This window comes from Petromyzon marinus, chromosome 21, assembly GCF_048934315.1.
Source record: "Petromyzon marinus isolate PM22_M1 ecotype Great Lakes invasive population chromosome 21, UKy_Petmar_22M1.pri1.0, whole genome shotgun sequence".
Classification (NCBI taxonomy): Eukaryota; Metazoa; Chordata; class Hyperoartia; order Petromyzontiformes; family Petromyzontidae; genus Petromyzon; species Petromyzon marinus.
Window position 1 is genome coordinate 11554759 of NC_133687.1, and position 17278 is coordinate 11572036.

General features: G+C 57.0%; 1 protein-coding gene across 2 annotated transcripts in view; it reads left to right on the forward strand.

Moving 5' to 3' along the window:
• The window catches only part of LOC116944381 (synaptotagmin-1-like), a 40358-nt gene extending 23087 nt beyond the window's left edge, over positions 1-17271 (forward strand). For both annotated transcript variants that reach the window (XM_076068577.1, XM_076068576.1), the window contains 9 exons: positions 409-460; positions 1444-1629; positions 4336-4514; positions 5143-5271; positions 11459-11626; positions 13373-13540; positions 14175-14292; positions 14910-15043; positions 16981-17271. In XM_076068577.1, the coding sequence (XP_075924692.1) occupies positions 1461-1629; positions 4336-4514; positions 5143-5271; positions 11459-11626; positions 13373-13540; positions 14175-14292; positions 14910-15043; positions 16981-17181 (1266 nt within the window). In that variant the 5' untranslated portion in view covers positions 409-460; positions 1444-1460 and the 3' untranslated portion in view covers positions 17182-17271. The remainder of the gene's footprint in view (positions 1-408; positions 461-1443; positions 1630-4335; positions 4515-5142; positions 5272-11458; positions 11627-13372; positions 13541-14174; positions 14293-14909; positions 15044-16980) is intronic.
• Positions 17272-17278: the final 7 nt, after the last annotated feature.

A 17278-nucleotide genomic window follows, 5' to 3' on the forward strand; every position in this document is an offset into this window, starting at 1 on the left:
TCGTCCGTTGAAGTCACTCTGAAAGTTCCGGCCGCCGGGAGCATCAGCGGAAGGACGAGCGGCTCGATATCGCGAGGTTGCGAAGTCAAGTCCTGGTTGGGGGCGGTTGACTCAGCCCATCATCCCTCCAGAGTCCATGAAATGTACACCATTTTGTTGCGAGAGGTCAACGGTGGTTGTTGCTGTGGATGTCCTGGCCCTGCAATATGAACGTGGAATTTCCAGCAGTGGCTCAGGGTTGGATAAACAGGAGATGAGCACTGCTACCGCATGGCTCATTTGAGCAGAACATCACTTTGACTCTTAATGATACATTGTGTGTGTGTGTCTCCCTCTCTATCTCCATCACCACCTCCTCTTCCTCCTCCTCCCCCCCCTCCCCATGCCTCTACCACCGCCCTGACACAGCCGGACGTCTGAGAGAGACAGCGGAAGTCTCAGGATCCTCCTCATTTGCTCGGTACGTTCCCCCCACACGAACTTCGGTCGTTGATGCCTCCTTCCATGTTGAGGACTCGGGTCTGGACCATACTCAGTTTCATCTCATCCTCCACCACCACACTGCAGGTCACAACAATACACTCATCTACCCATCCATTAACTCACTCACCCACCTACTCACTCACTCATCCACTCACTCACCAACCCACCTTATCACTCATCCACTCGCTCATCCACTCACTCACTCATCCACTCACTCACCAACCCACCTTATCACTCATCCACTCGCTCATCCACTCACTCACTCACTTATTCACTCATCCTGCTGCTACACCGGATCCAGCAAATATCTGAGTGTGTATTATATAAGCGGAAGGAAATATATGTACGTATGTTTATCTCCTTTAGCACCGTACGTAGCCAACCGTACTAACCGGAGGTGCGGTGCAAACCGGTGCCATCAGAGAAACGCACACGCGCGAGCAAGGGGGCAACCCTCTATCCCCGTACGTATCAAAACAGATGGTGGTTAGTCCACTTGCTGTACCGCCTTCTCCTGGCGAGCCAGGGGGTACGGCTCCCCCTCGACGCCGACGGCACGGGAGTCCCACAACATCTGTGTGTTGATCCACCAACCCCTCGCTGCTGCCTCCGCAGCGCTGAGTTACAGCAGCCACGCCACGTGCAGCAGCAGCAGCAGCAGCAGCCGCCCGGTGTCGCGGGGGTTAACGATGCAATCGAGATGGCGGAACCCCAGACTATGCTTTGATCGAATCGTGACCCCCCACCCTCAATCATCACGATCCCCGAATCGCGACGATTTATCGAACTGTACGACAGGGGATGATTGAGCGGCGTGTGTCCCGTACTATGTGCTGCTGACACCAGTCGTGTCCACACCGCAATGCGCCACCTCTCTCTGTGTTCTCTCTCTTGGTTATTCCCCCGCCCCCCCCCCAACCGCTCCCCCCCCCCCCCACTCCCACCCCCCCCCCCAAACAGGAAGAGGAGGGGAGACGATGACCGCCGCTCGCCGCGCTGCCATCCGGGCTCCGCCCCCCACCTCGCCCCCCACGCCCCCTCCTCCGCCTCCGCCCCCCAACGTCAATCGCACAGCGGGGGGAGACGGCGGCGGGGGGCTCCCCCGCATCCGGGACAAGTTCATGAACGAGCTGGGCAGCCTGCCCCGTGCGTGGTGCATATACAAACATTGCCACCTCCGCCACCACCGACCGCCATCGTCATTAACACCGTTATATATCGCCAAACTCATTTATTTAGCACGGTCACCGCATCGCGCGCCCTCAAGATGTTCTTCTGCTGGCCATCTGGAACGCTGTTCCTTCCGATATTAGCAAGCCACTAGAGCTATGCACTTTTAAATTAAAAACCGATTTCTTTAGAACTGCTTTACGTGTTTAGTTGGTCGTCCTTCCCCCACACAGTGCGAAATAAGTTAAACGTACATGCGCAAATCGGCATTCGTACCGGCGTCATCGTAAGGTTACGTTGCCAGCGACACAACAAAGTGCCGTCGCGTGCCATGGTGTCATCGGGAGGGGAGGACCATGCTTGTCCTTTTAGCGCTGGTTTTTAAAAAATAATTGAACGCTTTTTTTTATTTTTAGCACTGTTTTTTTTACAACTTTTGTTTACACCATGGGGCCTAAATTTTGATTTAAAGCTTTCGTGACTGCAGTAATTCATATTCTTAGTTTCGGTAAAGTCACGTTGAAGGGAAACAACAAAATAATAAAATATATATAAAACAATAAAAATTCTCACGACGTTTCGACCATAACACAAACGGCCGTCTTCAGGTGTGTGAAGACGACCGTTTGTGTTATGGTCGAAACGTCGTGAGAATTTTTTATTGTTTTATATATATTTTATTATTTTGTTGTTTCCCTTCAACGTGACTTTACCGAAATAACTAAGAATACCATGGGGCCTGTTAAGAATCAAAGTAAAAATAAAAAAAATATTTCTGATGACCAGTTTGTTAATTTTGCAAATGAATAGTTACACTTTTTTCAAATTTTCTTGCTGTGGTTTTCACACCTGATGACGATTGCTTGTGTTGCAGTCGAAACGTCGTGATAATTGTATTGCTTTATATTTTTATTATTTTATTGTTTCCCTTTTACGTGACTTTACCGAAAGAAACAAAAATATAGTTACACTACCAGTCGCTGTTGAGTAACATCCCAGCGTATTTAGCAACATTGCTACTCTGTTATACGATACATCCTGAAATTATTACATAGGTATCGTCACGTTTTGGTTTTGGCTAAACGTTTTGATAACGTAAAAATTTTTTAATGAACATTTTCTCTGGTTTTCTCCCTCATGTAAACACTCATTAATTGGCCGGTAACACCTTAGTATATAGAGGACCGCAGATCTTGGGCAATTGTTGTTGCTGGCGCCGGCTCCTCACCGTGTGGCTGCTGCTGCCTTCCCTGCTCCTCGTCCACGGTTCCTCCTCCTGGCGCCTCTTGAGTCGTCCTCTCTCTCTCTCCGAGTCGTCCTCTCTCTCTCCGAGTCGTCCTCTCTCTCTCCGAGTCGGCCTCTCTCTCTCCGAGTCGTCCTCTCTCTCTCTCCGAGTCGTCCTCTCTCTCTCCGAGTCGTCCTCTCTCTCTCCGAGTCGTCCTCTCTCTCTCTCCGAGTCGTCCTCTCTCTCTCCGAGTCGTCCTCTCTCTCCGAGTCGTCCTCTCTCTCTCCGAGTAGTCCTCTCTCTCTCCGAGTCGTCCTCTCTCTTTCTCTCCGAGTCGGCCTCTCTCTGAGCCGCTCTCTGTCTCTCGCTCTCTACGAGAGCGTGGGGCGGACGCCGTGCGACGGCAGCATCTTAGCGCCACAAGTTGGCATCGTCATTTCATCCGATGTACAACCGCACGGCAACGTCGCGTTCACAGCTCCCTGTGTGTCAGCTGGGGGGGGGGGGGATCTTTACGTACGTCATTGTGCCGCTGTCGAGTAACGGATAGGCATGGACAGAGCTGACGAGCGGGGAAACAACTAAACCAGTCAACCAGCCAGCCCGCCACCACCGCTGTGGCTGCCGGGCCTTGCGTAACTTGGCAGGGGGCAAGGGGGCACTGGTTGGTGGGCACCAATTTGAAAGCAATTTCACGCAGGAAATGACTACAAAGCGTTCGGCATGACGCGGTCAGTTTCTTTCCGTTCGCGCGAACGTTGATGGAGCTAAAAATAGAGGGCCGAGGAAGCGGGCAATACGCGGGAAAACAAAACCGCTGATACGCGTTGCCCCAACGCCCACCGCCGGAACGGAAACAAAAATCGTGAACACGAAGCGACAAAGCGACACGCAGCCAACGGTCGCAAACTCCCACAACGGAACCCCGCGTACGCACGCTCGGCGAGCTACGCCTCTGATCGTCGAGGCGACATTTGTCTTCGCTTTAAGGCCATTCGCCCGTCAAAGGCCTTGTGCCCGATGGGACGGGTAAAAAATAAAAAAGCACTTTCTTTTTCGAACGTGGAGACGCGGATATGCCGCAGCGGGCGTACCTTGTGTCCGCTCACCTATGTTGGTAGCTACGTTGTCCACGACGACGACCCGAGCGGGATGACTCTTGAGTTGGGTGGCAGTGGCACTGCAAGGGAAGGGGCGGCACCCGTACCAGTCGGGCGCTCAAGCGGGAGCGCAGGACAGGCCGTGGACTCTCCACGAAACCCGCCTGCCCACCGGCACCTGTCGATATCTCAAACTGGGACACGGCCTGGCTTCGCCTCATTAAGGGGCACGGGTGAGAACTTTCATTAATCCTCGGACGCGGAGAGAGAGAGAGAGAGATGACGGCAGTGGCGGTGGTGACGGCGCCGGTGGCAAGAGTCCGGTGGAGCGTTGTCGTGGTGCTGTCTCTTTGGCAGTGCCGCCCTGGGCGCTGGTGTGCGTGGCGGTGGTCGGGGTGGTGCTGCTGCTCTGCTGCTGCGCGTGCGTCTGGAAGAAGTGCTGCTGCAAGCGGCGCAAGGGCAAGAAGAGCAAGGAGAAGAAGAACGCCATCAACCTGCAGGAGGTGAAGAACCTCGGGCAGACCTACAAGGACAAGGTGGGTCCCTCCGCCGGCCGCGAGGCGGTGACGGGGTCGAGGGGTCGGGAGGCGAGAGGTCGCCGCTGAGCCTCCAGACCGCGTTACGGGAGGGTCTTGCCGAGTTGTTGAAGTTTGAGGTGGGTGGGGGTGGGGGGGGGGGTACGGTATGTTGCAGCTGTGTGATCCCAATTGAGTCAATTGCAGAGTCGCTTTGAGCATTGGGATGTTTTGGCCACCGTGCGGCTTTATTTAGCGATGGGGAGGAAACCGAAGAGACGGAGGAAACACGCGCAGAACAGGGGAGAGACAACGCGCAAACTCCACGCAGAAAGGCGCCCGGGTCGGGAATCGAACCTAGGCCCCTTGTTGCTGTGCGGCACGAGTTTCACCACCGCTCCGCTCCCATGCCGTGTTAAATGAAATAAAATGATAAAAGTTGCTAAAAGTCAGTGTGTACGACGTCGAGTGGGAGATTGCCGCGGTCGAGCTGGCCATTAGTGTGCCAGGGTGGTTGTCCAAACTTTAAAAAAATTGACATTTACCTGCGAGTGACTCGATTGCGATCACACTTAGCAGCACACTACCGCTCCCCAAGGTGGGCAGCCTCGTATCAACCCCGAATAATCACCACCACCACCATCTCCAGGTTCAGCCGGAAATCGAGGAAGTGGACTTCAACGTGGGCCCTCCTCCCCCTGAGATCGTGCTGCAGAAGGAGGAGGAGAGACTGGGGAAGCTGCAGTTCACCCTGGACTACGACTTCCAGAGCACGCAGGTGAGAGATGGCGATGGCTTGGGGAAGTTTTTCATCCAGCAGTGGGTAGCAATACTACGGCGGTGATGTTGTTGACGTTGAACGCGGTATGAACCAGAGGCATGATCGCGTGAGGGGCGCCGCTGGGATTGGTGGGAAGGCGCGTACCTTTGTCTCAATTAAGAGCGGATTAGAGGCAACCTTTCCATCTCCCAGTGTGACATTTCGCATAGACAACAACGGGCAAAGTGGGGCGGTGGCGGTGGGGAAGATAGCGGTGGGTGTGGCGGTGGGGAGTAGCGGTGGCGGTGGGCAGTAGCGGTGGAGCGGTGGGGCATGGCGGTGGGAGGTGGGAGGTGGCGGTAAGGCGGTAGCATTGCGCATCTGTGCAGGCGATAGTTCCGCTTTGTGTTCGACGCTTCACATGGCCTCAACGTCCTGCGCCTCCCCTAGGTCGACTCAACCTCAAATAACTACCTGGTGCAGTGTGTAAAACATAGCGTTAAGCAGACAAAGGCAGCCAGGAACAGTGCTGGCCACCCACCCCTTCCTGTGCCGTGCTGCCCTTCATAGGCACCACTCGATAACAGCACTTTCCCCAGCAGCCCGTGTGGGTTACACGGACGGTCTTTGTGCGTACAAAGACGGTCCGTGAGTAATGGCCTCTGTCAACTCTCGTGAGCTATCGCCGTTGAGTGCCGTGTAACGAGCGCCGTGATTGATGCAGATGGCTTCGTAAGCCACGTTGTCCGTAATTGGTGTGGTCACTTCGCTCCTTACGCTAATTGTTGCCCTCCCCCCCCCCTCGTTTGGGAGCCCGTGACTCCCGCTGCGGAGAATCCTGCGCCCGCTTTTGACGGCGACTTCCACCGTCGTCGTCCTCGTCTTCTTCATCAGCAGCAGCCATGATTTATCCACTGCTGGATGAAGGCCTCACTCCCCAAGCCAATGCCACGTCTCGTAGTCTCGCGCTGCAGCGATCCATCTTGGCCCCTGCACACAAGCTATCCCCTGCTCCCCCTCCCTGTCTCTCTCCTGCTCTCCCTCCATAGCTCTCCCTCTCTCTCACGTATGGTTTTTGGTAGGGCATCGTTTAGCGATTCAGTGGTAAAGTGATTGAGCCATTCCTTTGGTTCGCCTAAGCGTTATCATGACGGGCGACATTTCGCGCAATGGGGAAGGATCATTACCCAAAACATCGCCAGCTAGTTATTCTTTTTTTACTTTTAAGGCCGCAGTGTTGTTGACGAACGTGTTGAGTTGTTTGCTTGTTGGTTGTGCTCGTGCAACCGCTGCCCGATGCAGCCGCAGGGGCAGCAGCAGCGGCGGCGGCGGCGGCGGCATCAGAAAATAATTCTGCGAGTCGGTGAATTGGAGGCGCACCGACTCTACACCGGCTTCGCGTTTATGTTTGGGGCGGTGCGAAGTTTTCTGGGCAGCAGGGGCGGCGGCAGCGCGGTGGTGACACTCGCGCTTCGCAACAAGAAGGGCCTGGGTTGGATTCCTTAACTGGGGTGCCTTTCTGTTGTGGAGTTTGTATGTTTTTACCGTGTTCTGCGTGCGTTTCCTCCGGGCTCTATGGTTTCCTCCCCAGCCATAAACTATTTTTTATTTTAACAGGTAAGGCCCACTGAGCTATATAGCTCTTTTTAAAGAAACGACTCGGCCACTAATGATAGCTCAAAAAAATTGCTTTTCACGTGGAAATCGATAGCAGCCAAATACTCTAAAATGCACGTTTCTAAATGTGGAGGGAAAAACCGGCGGACCCGGAGAACGGAGAGAACATGCAAACTCCAAATATACAGCAAGCATCAGGGTCGGGATTGAACCCACGACCTCCTGTATAACAGGCGAGGTAGTTAACATCTGGCGCCCTTCATCCCAATGCAAAAAAAATTCCCCTGCAAATCACTCACTTGGCATCACTCACAGCAGCGGGCAGCTGCAGCATCGCCCACCCAGTGCGAAAACCAAGGCATGACTCTCCTGAAAAAAGGATCTTCGGCGAGGAGTGATAACGTGTGTGTGCCAATAATGTGTTTAGGTTACGAACCCGGCGACCCGAGTTCGATTCCCGCTCACGGCCACCAACACCGGTGACGATGATCTGAACCGGTCCTGGGCCTCCTCGCTTAGGTCGACTCAGCCTGAAATGAGTACCTGGTGCGGTGTTTAAACATCGCCACTGGGGAGACAAAGGCAGTCGGGCGTGGTGCTGGCCACCCACCCCCTCGTGTACCGTGCCGGCCTTCATAGGTGCTGCTCGCTAATAGCACTTGCCCCAAAAGTCGGTTATGTCTATATGGGGGATCTTTGTCTTTTGTGCTTGAAGTGAGGGGGGCAGGTGCGGAGCAGGTACGTTAATTGGCTGATTAAAGCGGAGAGTAATTAATCTCGCAGGTGCTAAAACACACACACACCTCGCCACCGCTGGGATAGGAGCGCATCAACGGATATAGCTCTCTGCAGTTACGTGCGTGTGTTGGTGTGATAGCGTGTATGTGTTTTCAACTAGTTGCGCACCATACGTAGCCAACCGTGCTTGTCGGAGGCGAATGAGGAGCCGGTGAGGCAGTGGTTAGCGCACTCCGCTACGAGCCCAGTCACCCGCTCCTGGCCAACATCGGTGAACAATATCTCAACTGGTCTTGGGCCTCCCCTAGGTCGACTCAGCCTCAATTGAGCATTTGGCACAGTGTAAACGGCTGGGGGGACCAAGGTGGTCTGGCGAGGTACTGTCCAAGCCATCCCAACGTGTGCCGTGCCGGTCTTCGTAGATGCTCGCCAACAGCTCTTTCCCAAACCGCCTGTGGAAGCTACACGGGGGATCTTTGTGTGGTTTTGTGTGTGTGGAGGAGCGGTGGTGTAGCGGTTAGCACGCCACACTACGAAACTGGTGACCCGAGGTCGATTCCTGCTCACGACCACCACCAGTGACGATTATTTGAACCGGTCCTGGGTCTCGCCTAGGTAGACTCAGCCTTAAATGAGTGACCTGGTGCGGTGTGTAAACATCGCCACTGGGGAGACAAACGCGGCCGTGGGGTGGTGCTGGCCACCCACCCCCTCGTGTGCCGTGCCGGCCTTCATAGGTGTTCGCTAACAGCACTTGCTCCTGTAGTCTGGTAAGCCCAGATGGGGGATCTTTGTCTTTGTGTCAAACAAAGTGAGTTGGCACAGCGTGTTATGCAGGTGCTGAATCTGGCAGCCACTTCTCAATCTGTAGCACCTGGGTCTGTTCTGTTCTTTGACCTGCTGCACTTAAGCCTTAACCACACTCAGCCACTCTGAGTGCACTTAGCCTGGCACGATCGCGCTGGTAATGTCCCTGGCACTTAGCAGTGAAAGGTGGCTATTGTTGATGTGCTGGGTTGTCTGTACATATTTTGACCGTGTGTGTGCCTGTCTGTGTTTATATGTACGCGTGAGTGTGTGTGTTCGTGTGCATGGGGAGCGGCAGCGCAGTGCTTTGTACTCAACGCACTGCACTACGAACCCAGTGAAGCGAGTTTGATTCCTGCTCAACAGCAATGACGATGGCGAATGTCTGAACCGGAGTCTGTAAACAACGAGACCAACCGGTGTTGCAGTTCGCACATCAATCAACACCAGTCGCAGGCACCGAGAGCGTAAACAAGCTATCTTGTTTTTAATTGGCAATGACGAAGGATAATAATAATAGAAGCGTGTTGGAAAGGTGACGTTTGTGACGTTACCTGTGTTGGTATCCAGGTTGTTAAGCCATTCGGTCGCCCTCTGTGAAGGCTGCGTGCATCGTCGGTGACACTGCCCACAGTGTGGGACCACGTGGCCCATGCTCTGTGAATTGGTGGTGCGAAGGTGGGGGGCAGTGTGGGACCACGTGATCCATGCTCTGTGAATCGGTGGTGCGGGGGGGGCATTGTGGGATCACGTGATCCATGCTCTGTAAATCCGTGGTGCGGGGGGGGGGCAGTGTGGGACCACGTGATCCATGCTCTGAATCCGTGGTGCGCTGGGGGGGGCAGTGTGGGACCACGTGACCCATGCTCTGTGAATCCGTGATACGTGGGGGGGGGGGGGGCAGTGCGGGACCACGTGACCCATGTTCTGTGAATTGGTGGTACAGGGGGGGGGGCAGTGTGGGATCACGTGATCCATGCTCTGTAAATCCGTGGTGCGGGGGGGGGGCAGTGTGGGACCACGTGATCCATGCTCTGTGAATCCGTGGTGCGGGGGGGGCAGTGTGGGACCACGTGACCCATGCTCTGTGAATCCGTGGTGCGGGGGGGGGCAGTGTGGGACCACGGTGACCCATGCTCTGTGAATCGGTGGTGCAGGGGGGGCAGTGTGGGACCACGTGATCCATGCTCTGTGAATCCGTGGTGCGGGGGGGAGGGGGGCAGTGTGGGACCACGTGATCCATGCTCTGTGAATCCTTGGTGCGTGGGGGGGGGGGGCAGTGTGGGACCACGTGATCCATGCTCTGTGAATCCGTGGTGCGTGGGGGGGGGGGCAGTGTGGGACCACGTGATCCATGTTCTGTGAATCGGTGGTACGGGGGGGGGGGGCAGTGTGGGACCACGTGATCCATGCTCTGTGAATCCGTGGTGCGTGGGGGGGGGGCAGTGTGGGACCACGTGATCCATGCTCTGTGAATCCGTGGTGCGTGGGGGGGGGCAGTGTGGGACCACGTGATCCATGCTCTGTGAATCCGTGGTGCGTGGGGGGGGGGGCAGTGTGGGACCACGTGATCCATGTTCTGTGAATCGGTGGTACGGGGGGGGGGGGGCAGTGTGGGACCACGTGATCCATGCTCTGTGAATCCGTGGTGCGTGGGGGGGGGCAGTGTGGGACCACGTGATCCATGCTCTGTGAAACGGTGGTGCGGGGGGGGGGGGCAGTGTGGGACACGTGATCCATGTTCTGTGAATCGGTGGTACGGGGGGGGGGGGCAGTGTGGGACCACGTGATCCATGCTCTGTGAATCCGTGGTGCGTGGGGGGGGGCAGTGTGGGACCACGTGATCCATGCTCTGTGAAACGGTGGTGCGGGGGGGGGGGCAGTGTGGGACCACGTGATCCATGCTCTGTGAATCCGTGGTGCAGGGGGGGGGGGGCAGTGTGGGACCACGTGATCCATGCTCTGTGAATCCGTGGTGCGTGGGGGGGGGGGCAGTGTGGGACCACGTGATCCATGTTCTGTGAATCGGTGGTACGGGGGGGGGGGCAGTGTGGGACCACGTGATCCATGCTCTGTGAATCCGTGGTGCGTGGGGGGGGGCAGTGTGGGACCACGTGATCCATGCTCTGTGAAACGGTGGTGCGGGGGGGGGGGCAGTGTGGGACCACGTGATCCATGCTCTGTGAATCCGTGGTGCGTGGGGGGGGGCAGTGTGGGACCACGTGATCCATGCTCTGTGAAACGGTGGTGCGGGGGGGGGGGGCAGTGTGGGACCACGTGATCCATGCTCTGTGAATCCGTGGTGCAGGGGGGGGGGGGCAGTGTGGGACCACGTGATCCATGCTCTGTGAATCCGTGGTGCGTGGGGGGGGGGGCAGTGTGGGACCACGTGATCCATGTTCTGTGAATCGGTGGTACGGGGGGGGGGGGGGCAGTGTGGGACCACGTGATCCATGCTCTGTGAATCCGTGGTGCGTGGGGGGGGGCAGTGTGGGACCACGTGATCCATGCTCTGTGAAACGGTGGTGCGGGGGGGGGGGGGCAGTGTGGGACCACGTGATCCATGCTCTGTGAATCCGTGGTGCAGGGGGGGGGGGCAGTGTGGGACCACGTGATCCATGCTCTGTGAATCCGTGGTGCAGGGGGGGGGGCAGTGTGGGACCACGTGATCCATGCTCTGTGCATCGGTGGTGCACGGGGGGGGGGGGCAGTGTGGGACCACGTGATCCATGCTCTGTGCATCGGTGGTGCACGGGGGGGGGGCAGTGTGGGACCACGTGATCCATGCTCTGTGAAACGGTGGTGCACGGGGGGGGGGCAGTGTGGGACCACGTGACCCATGCTCTGTGAATCGGTGGTGCGGGGGGGGGCAGTGTGGGACCACGTGATCCATGCTCTGTGAATCCGTGGTGCTCTGGGAGGTTGGCCTCATCCTTTGCCGAGCTAAACGCCAGTTGTAGTGTGTGCATTGTGCGTGCGTTGTGTGTTGTATGTTGCGTGTGCGATGTCGCGTGCTCATTGTGCGCGCTGCGTGTTTGGGCAGCTGACGGTGGGGATCCTGCAGGCGGCCGAGCTGCCGGCGCTGGACATGGGGGGGACGTCCGACCCCTACGTGAAGATCTTCCTGCTGCCCGACAAGAAGAAGAAGTACGAGACCAGGGTGCACCGGAAGACCCTGAACCCCGTGTTCAACGAGAGCTTCTCCTTCAAGGTGCCCCGCTCCGCCACACTCTCACGTCATCATCGTCGTTGTCGTCGTCGTCATCATCGTCGTCGTCACCTCCCACAATCCCACGATCCCACGACGCAGCAATCCGTCCTGCACACGCTCGCGCCGACCGATCGTCATCACCGCTCCGTCTCCGCCGTGGACGCGTGGCGCCCCACGGTTGATGCACCGCCACCGCGGTATTGCCCAGGGCGGCCTGCGCCGGCTTCGCACCGCGGAACCTCCTTGCCGCCGCTTGACCACGCGCGTCACCGTTTCCCCCGCTGCGGCGGCAACGACAGCGGATCGCGACGGCTATCGTCGTCGAACTGGTTTGTTAGTCACGTGGCGCCCCCCCCCCCCACCGCCCCCCCCCCCCCACTGCACTCCCTCGATTGTTATGGGAGATTGTTTGGCCGGATCAACAAAACACGTTGCTCGTAATTTTTTCGGCGTCCGTACAGAGTGGCTCGTTAACCGCTAATTGGATGAGGTGTGACTCATGCGACGGCGGCGGTTTGAAAATCTGTGTGCGAGCGTGGGCGTCTGTGCGGTTTTGCGCGCGGCCCACGCGCGGGGGAGCGGTGGCGCAGCGGCGAGCAACAACGGTGGCCGAATTTGAATCGAGCCGGCCCTGGGCGTCCCCCTAGGTTCACGCAGCCTTGAAACGAGAACGGCCTGACGTTTTTGAGACATTTTGGGCTCTGCGTCCAGCAAGTGCGTTCACAAGCGACGGACGGACGGACGGACGGACGGACGGAGCCGACGCATCGTCGCTTGCAACCGGCGGTCGTTTAGCGTCGCAGAGAGGCACGGCGCGGGCGTCACGCAGCCGTCCATCTCGAGAGCGCAACGCGTCCGCTACCACTGACTGACATCAAGGAAGCGTGGTCACGGCGGTCCCCACTCGCGGCGACCTCCCTCACTCGCGCCAGAACCAGATGCTCTCTTGCGGAGATCTGAACCGCCAGGAACGTCTTCGCCGACCGTTTCTCTTCACAGACGGTGGCGGCTCTGAAAAATAGGTCACCCGCTTCATTTGCAATGTAAATGCGATGTCTTCATTAATAAATAACGGCTTCAAACTCCACGGCGTTCGTGACAAAGATTCCCCCTATTTGTCCTGACACACAAGCGCTGTTAGCGAGTAGCGCCGATGAAGGCCGGCACGGCACTCAAAGGGGGTGGGTGGCCAGCACCACGCCCGGCCACCTTTGTCTCACCAGTGTCGATGTTTACACACCGCACCAGGCACTCAATTGAGGCTGAGTCGACCTAGGGGAGGCCTAGGGCGGAGTGAGTGGAGGGGGAGGCAGCCGGGGTGAGGAGCGTCCTGTTTGACAGTGCAACGAAAGCGGTATCGCGAGTGGCTGCTGCTGCTGCGATGATTACGAACCTCACTCCATTGGGTAAGAGCAGCATCGCCCCTCGCCCTTGATGTAAACAGCAGCATCGCCCCTAACCGTCAATACAAACAGCAGCATTGCCCCTCGGCCCTCGATGCAAATAGCAGCATCGCCCCTAACCCTCGATGCAAACCCTCTGCACGCCGTGTTTGTGAAGAGATCCGTGGCGCGAATCCCAGTGTCAACAGTTTCGGAGCAATTTGTCTGAGCCCACTTTCCATCACACGGAATTTAGTTGCTTTCACATCGAGTTCTCCCCGTTTCCGACCCCTCCGACCCGAGTTTCCCCGCCTGGCCGGATGAGACGAACCCGACGCCCCTGAACGACGCGTGCCGCCCGCAGGTGCCCTACTCGGAACTCGGCGGCAAGACCCTGGTCATGATGGTCTTCGACTTCGATCGCTTCTCCAAACACGACGTGATGGGCGAAGTGCGCGTGCCCATGAACACCGTGGACCTGGGCCACGTCACGGAGGAGTGGAGGGAGCTGGAGAGCGCCGACAAGGAGGAGGTGAGCCGATTCTCGACCCCCCCCCCCCACTCCCCTGCGGTTAGACGTGGGATCTGTGCTCGGCGGATGAGTGGACGGAGAGAGGGACAAGGAGGAGGAGGAGGGCCCCGTTCTTAAGAGCCGGGAGCGCAACCTGAGAGATCGGTCACGTGCAACTGAATCGTTTACATGCGGACGTCTCGCCGGTTGCAGGGAGCAGTTGCACACAACCGGTTGCGGGGAGCAGTTGCACACCACCGGTTGCGGGGAGCAGTTGCACGCAGTCGGTTGCGAGCAGCAGAGACGGGTTCGACTCTCGAGCGGCGATCTGCTCATCGGCGATTTGTAGCAGCGGCGTATGTCGTCGCCGTGTGACGCGTCTGCGCGACCGTGATTGGCCCGTTGGTCGTTGTGATCCTGATGTGGCGGGGTTGTGGGAGGGGGGGGGGACGCGTGGAGCTAATTAGCTCTGCTTTAGAGGGACGTGGCCAGGTGCCTTAGCCACGCCCAGACCACGCCCTTGCCGCCCGACTGCTCGCTCAGACTCGATTGAGCTGCGTGCTTTTACTTGGAGGGTGATCGCCAGCTGATTGTCCGAGCGGTGCCGCCCCGTGACCCCGGCGCGCGTGGCGCTCCCTCCCCTGCGTGCGAGCAGCAAGAGAAGCTGGGCGACGTGTGCTTCTCGCTGCGCTACGTCCCCACGGCCGGGAAGCTCACCGTGGTCGTCCTCGAGGCAAAGAACCTCAAGAAGATGGACGTCGGCGGCCTCTCCGGTTTGTAGTGCCCTCACAGGTCAGAGGTCAGGTCTGGTGGAGTTGGTATTCTCAAAACGAAAAACATGAAAATTATTTAATTTCTAAATCCCAGCTCTTCGAATAAAAAACAAAAAAACATTGGTTTGACCATCATTCCACGAACATTACCCTGTGGCACAGCAGGTGGGAAGGTGCCACCCCCGTACTGCGCGGTTCAGAGGTCACCCGTACGGGCCACAATATTAGTTCAGAGGTATCTCCTTCCGCGGGCCGTTCTCTACGAGCGCGTTGCGCATTAGTCCCGAGCGAGCTAGCGCCAACAGTACGACCGGGATACTGAACTAAACCATTTTTTTTTTCTACCGGGTAAGGGACACTGAGCTACGTAGCTCTTTGTCAGAAGCAAGTGACTTATCATGTGGAAATTTATAGCTGCCAAATACTCTAAACGCATGTTGATTCTAAATGTAGAGGGAAAAACCGGGGGGAAATCGACGCGACTACGGGGAGGGAGAACACTCAAACTCCAAATATACAGCAGCAGGCGTCAGGGTCGGGATCAGCCCCACGACCTCCTGCATACCGGGCGAGGTAGTTGACATCTCGTTGCCGCGCCGCCACGGCCTCCCCTACAGATCCCTACGTGAAGATCCACCTGATGCAGAACGCCAAGAGGATGAAAAAGAAGAAGACGACCATCAAGAAGAACACGCTGAACCCCTACTACAACGAGTCCTTCAGCTTCGAGGTGCCCTTCGACCAAATACAGGTGCCCTCATCACGCCTGTCACCGCAGCCGCATCCCGGCGTGCGTGTGTGCGTTGTGCGTGTGTGCCTGTATGCGCCCGTGTGTATGCGGGGAGCGGTAGTGTAGCGGTTAGCGCTACGCTGCGCTACGAACATGGCGACCCGCGTTCGATTCCCGCCCACGGCCAACACCGGTGACGATTATCTGAACAGGTCTTGGGCCTCCCCTAGGTCGACTCAGCCTCAACTGTGTACCTGGTGTGGTGTGTAAACATCGCCACTGTGGAGACAAAGACGGCCAGGCATGGTGTTGGCCACCCACCCCCTCGTGTGCCGTGGTGGCCTTCATAGGTGCTCGCTAGCAGCACTTGCCCCTACAGTCTGTTCAGGCTATACGGGGGATCTTTGTCTTTTGTGCGGACTACAGACCCAGTGGAGGCGAGATGTTATTTCCCTCGCCTGGTATACAGGAGGTTCGTGGGTTCGACCCCTACCCTGACGCCTGCTGTAAATTTGGAATTTGTACGTTCTCCCCATTGTCGTGCGGATTTTTCTCCTGGTGTTCCGGTTTTTCTCTTTCACATTTAGAGTCAGCGTGCGTTTAGAGTATTTGGCTGCTATAAATTTCCACACGATAAGCCATTTCTTTGAGCTATCATTAGTGGCCAGGTCGTTTCTGAAAAAAAGAGCTATATAGTTCCGTGGGGCTTACCTGGTAAAATAACGTTTGTTTCGTTTATAGTTTAGACCAGAGTTTATTTGTGACATCTTGTCAACGCCATTCGGCTTTCCAAGCTGCAGCAGCATCACCATCATCATCATCATCGTCGTCGTCGTCATCAGGGTTGAAGGCGCTTTGTTGAAGGTTAAGCGCGACTCCAATCAGTGGCGGCGGCGGTGGCGGCGGTGGCGGTGAGTGACGTTACCGAGGTCCTCCCGGTAGGATGGGGAGATGGACGTTTTGGCGCGAGCGAGGAAATGGCTTGCGGCGGCGCCGCTGCCACAGCCTCCGGCCGCAAGGCTCGGCGGAGAGAAGAGCAGCGGACGGTCGATAAATGGGGACTTTTTTTTTTTTACAGATTTTTGTCTTTTTTACCCGCAGAGCACGTTTCTTTTTACAGCGGCCTCAAAAGCCCCTCGAATATTTGCCGAGGTCAAACGGATAGAGAGAGACGTCGCGAGAATCCAATTTTCGCCTCCTCGAAGCTGCTAATGGGGCGGCTGTGACGACGTGCTAACAAAGCGATTCGCGCGCCGCCGCTGTCTTCTCCCAAGGAATTTGCGCCGCTAATTAAACCCAGTTGCACTCAGACGAGGTGTTTAAACTATTAAAACGAGAGCGAGAGAGAGAGAGATGTACAAACGTTTGTGTTGGGTATTTAAAGGCGAAACGAATTCCCACACGGGATGGCTTTGATGCAGCGCAGCGTGTGTGAGACACGTGGCTGGCTACTGGAACACACCGCAGTGTGATGACAACGAGTGAATGAGTAGACACGCACGGGGGGCCGTCTGTTTCATCGCCGTGCTCATTTTTCACGAAACCACATTGCTATTCTTCTGGCGGCTCAAAAGATCAGCGGAGTCGCTGAGCCGAGTCGGTGACCTCATCCCGGTCAGCAAACATTTACCAAACAGAGGCCCAATAAACGGCACTCGTGATGGGTAACTTAGACAGTCGTCGTCAACAGTGTTTGACTCACCTCCGCCATAGGAATGTGGAATATCCACCACTGGATCTGCAGAGCTGTAATCAGGAGATGAACACCCAATGCCTCAATGTTCATTTCAGCAGGAAAATCACTTTTTTAAGTATTTTTACACACGTGACCAGATTTGTATAGCTTTATCGACACAGGGGCACAGCAACTTTATCGCCACCACTCATTGTGTCCCAGCGTCCACCCGGTATTTTAACACCCATATTCCCCCCCGCCGTGCCCCTCGCCCCCCCCACAGCGTGTACAGGTGGTGATCACGGTGCTGGATTACGACAAGCTGGGCAAGAACGAGCCGATCGGCAAACTCTACGTGGGCTGCAACGCGTCCGGCGCGGGGCTGCGCCACTGGTCCGACATGCTGGCCAACCCGCGGCGCCCCATCGCCCAGTGGCACACCCTGCAGCCTCCCGACGAGGTGGACATGGCGCTGCAGAACTGAGGGCGGCGGGCGCCAGGCCCCCCCCCCCCATCCCCTCGGACGTCGCCCCCGTACCTGGCTACAGCGTCCGGCCGCCGGCCCCCTCCCGCCCCCCCCC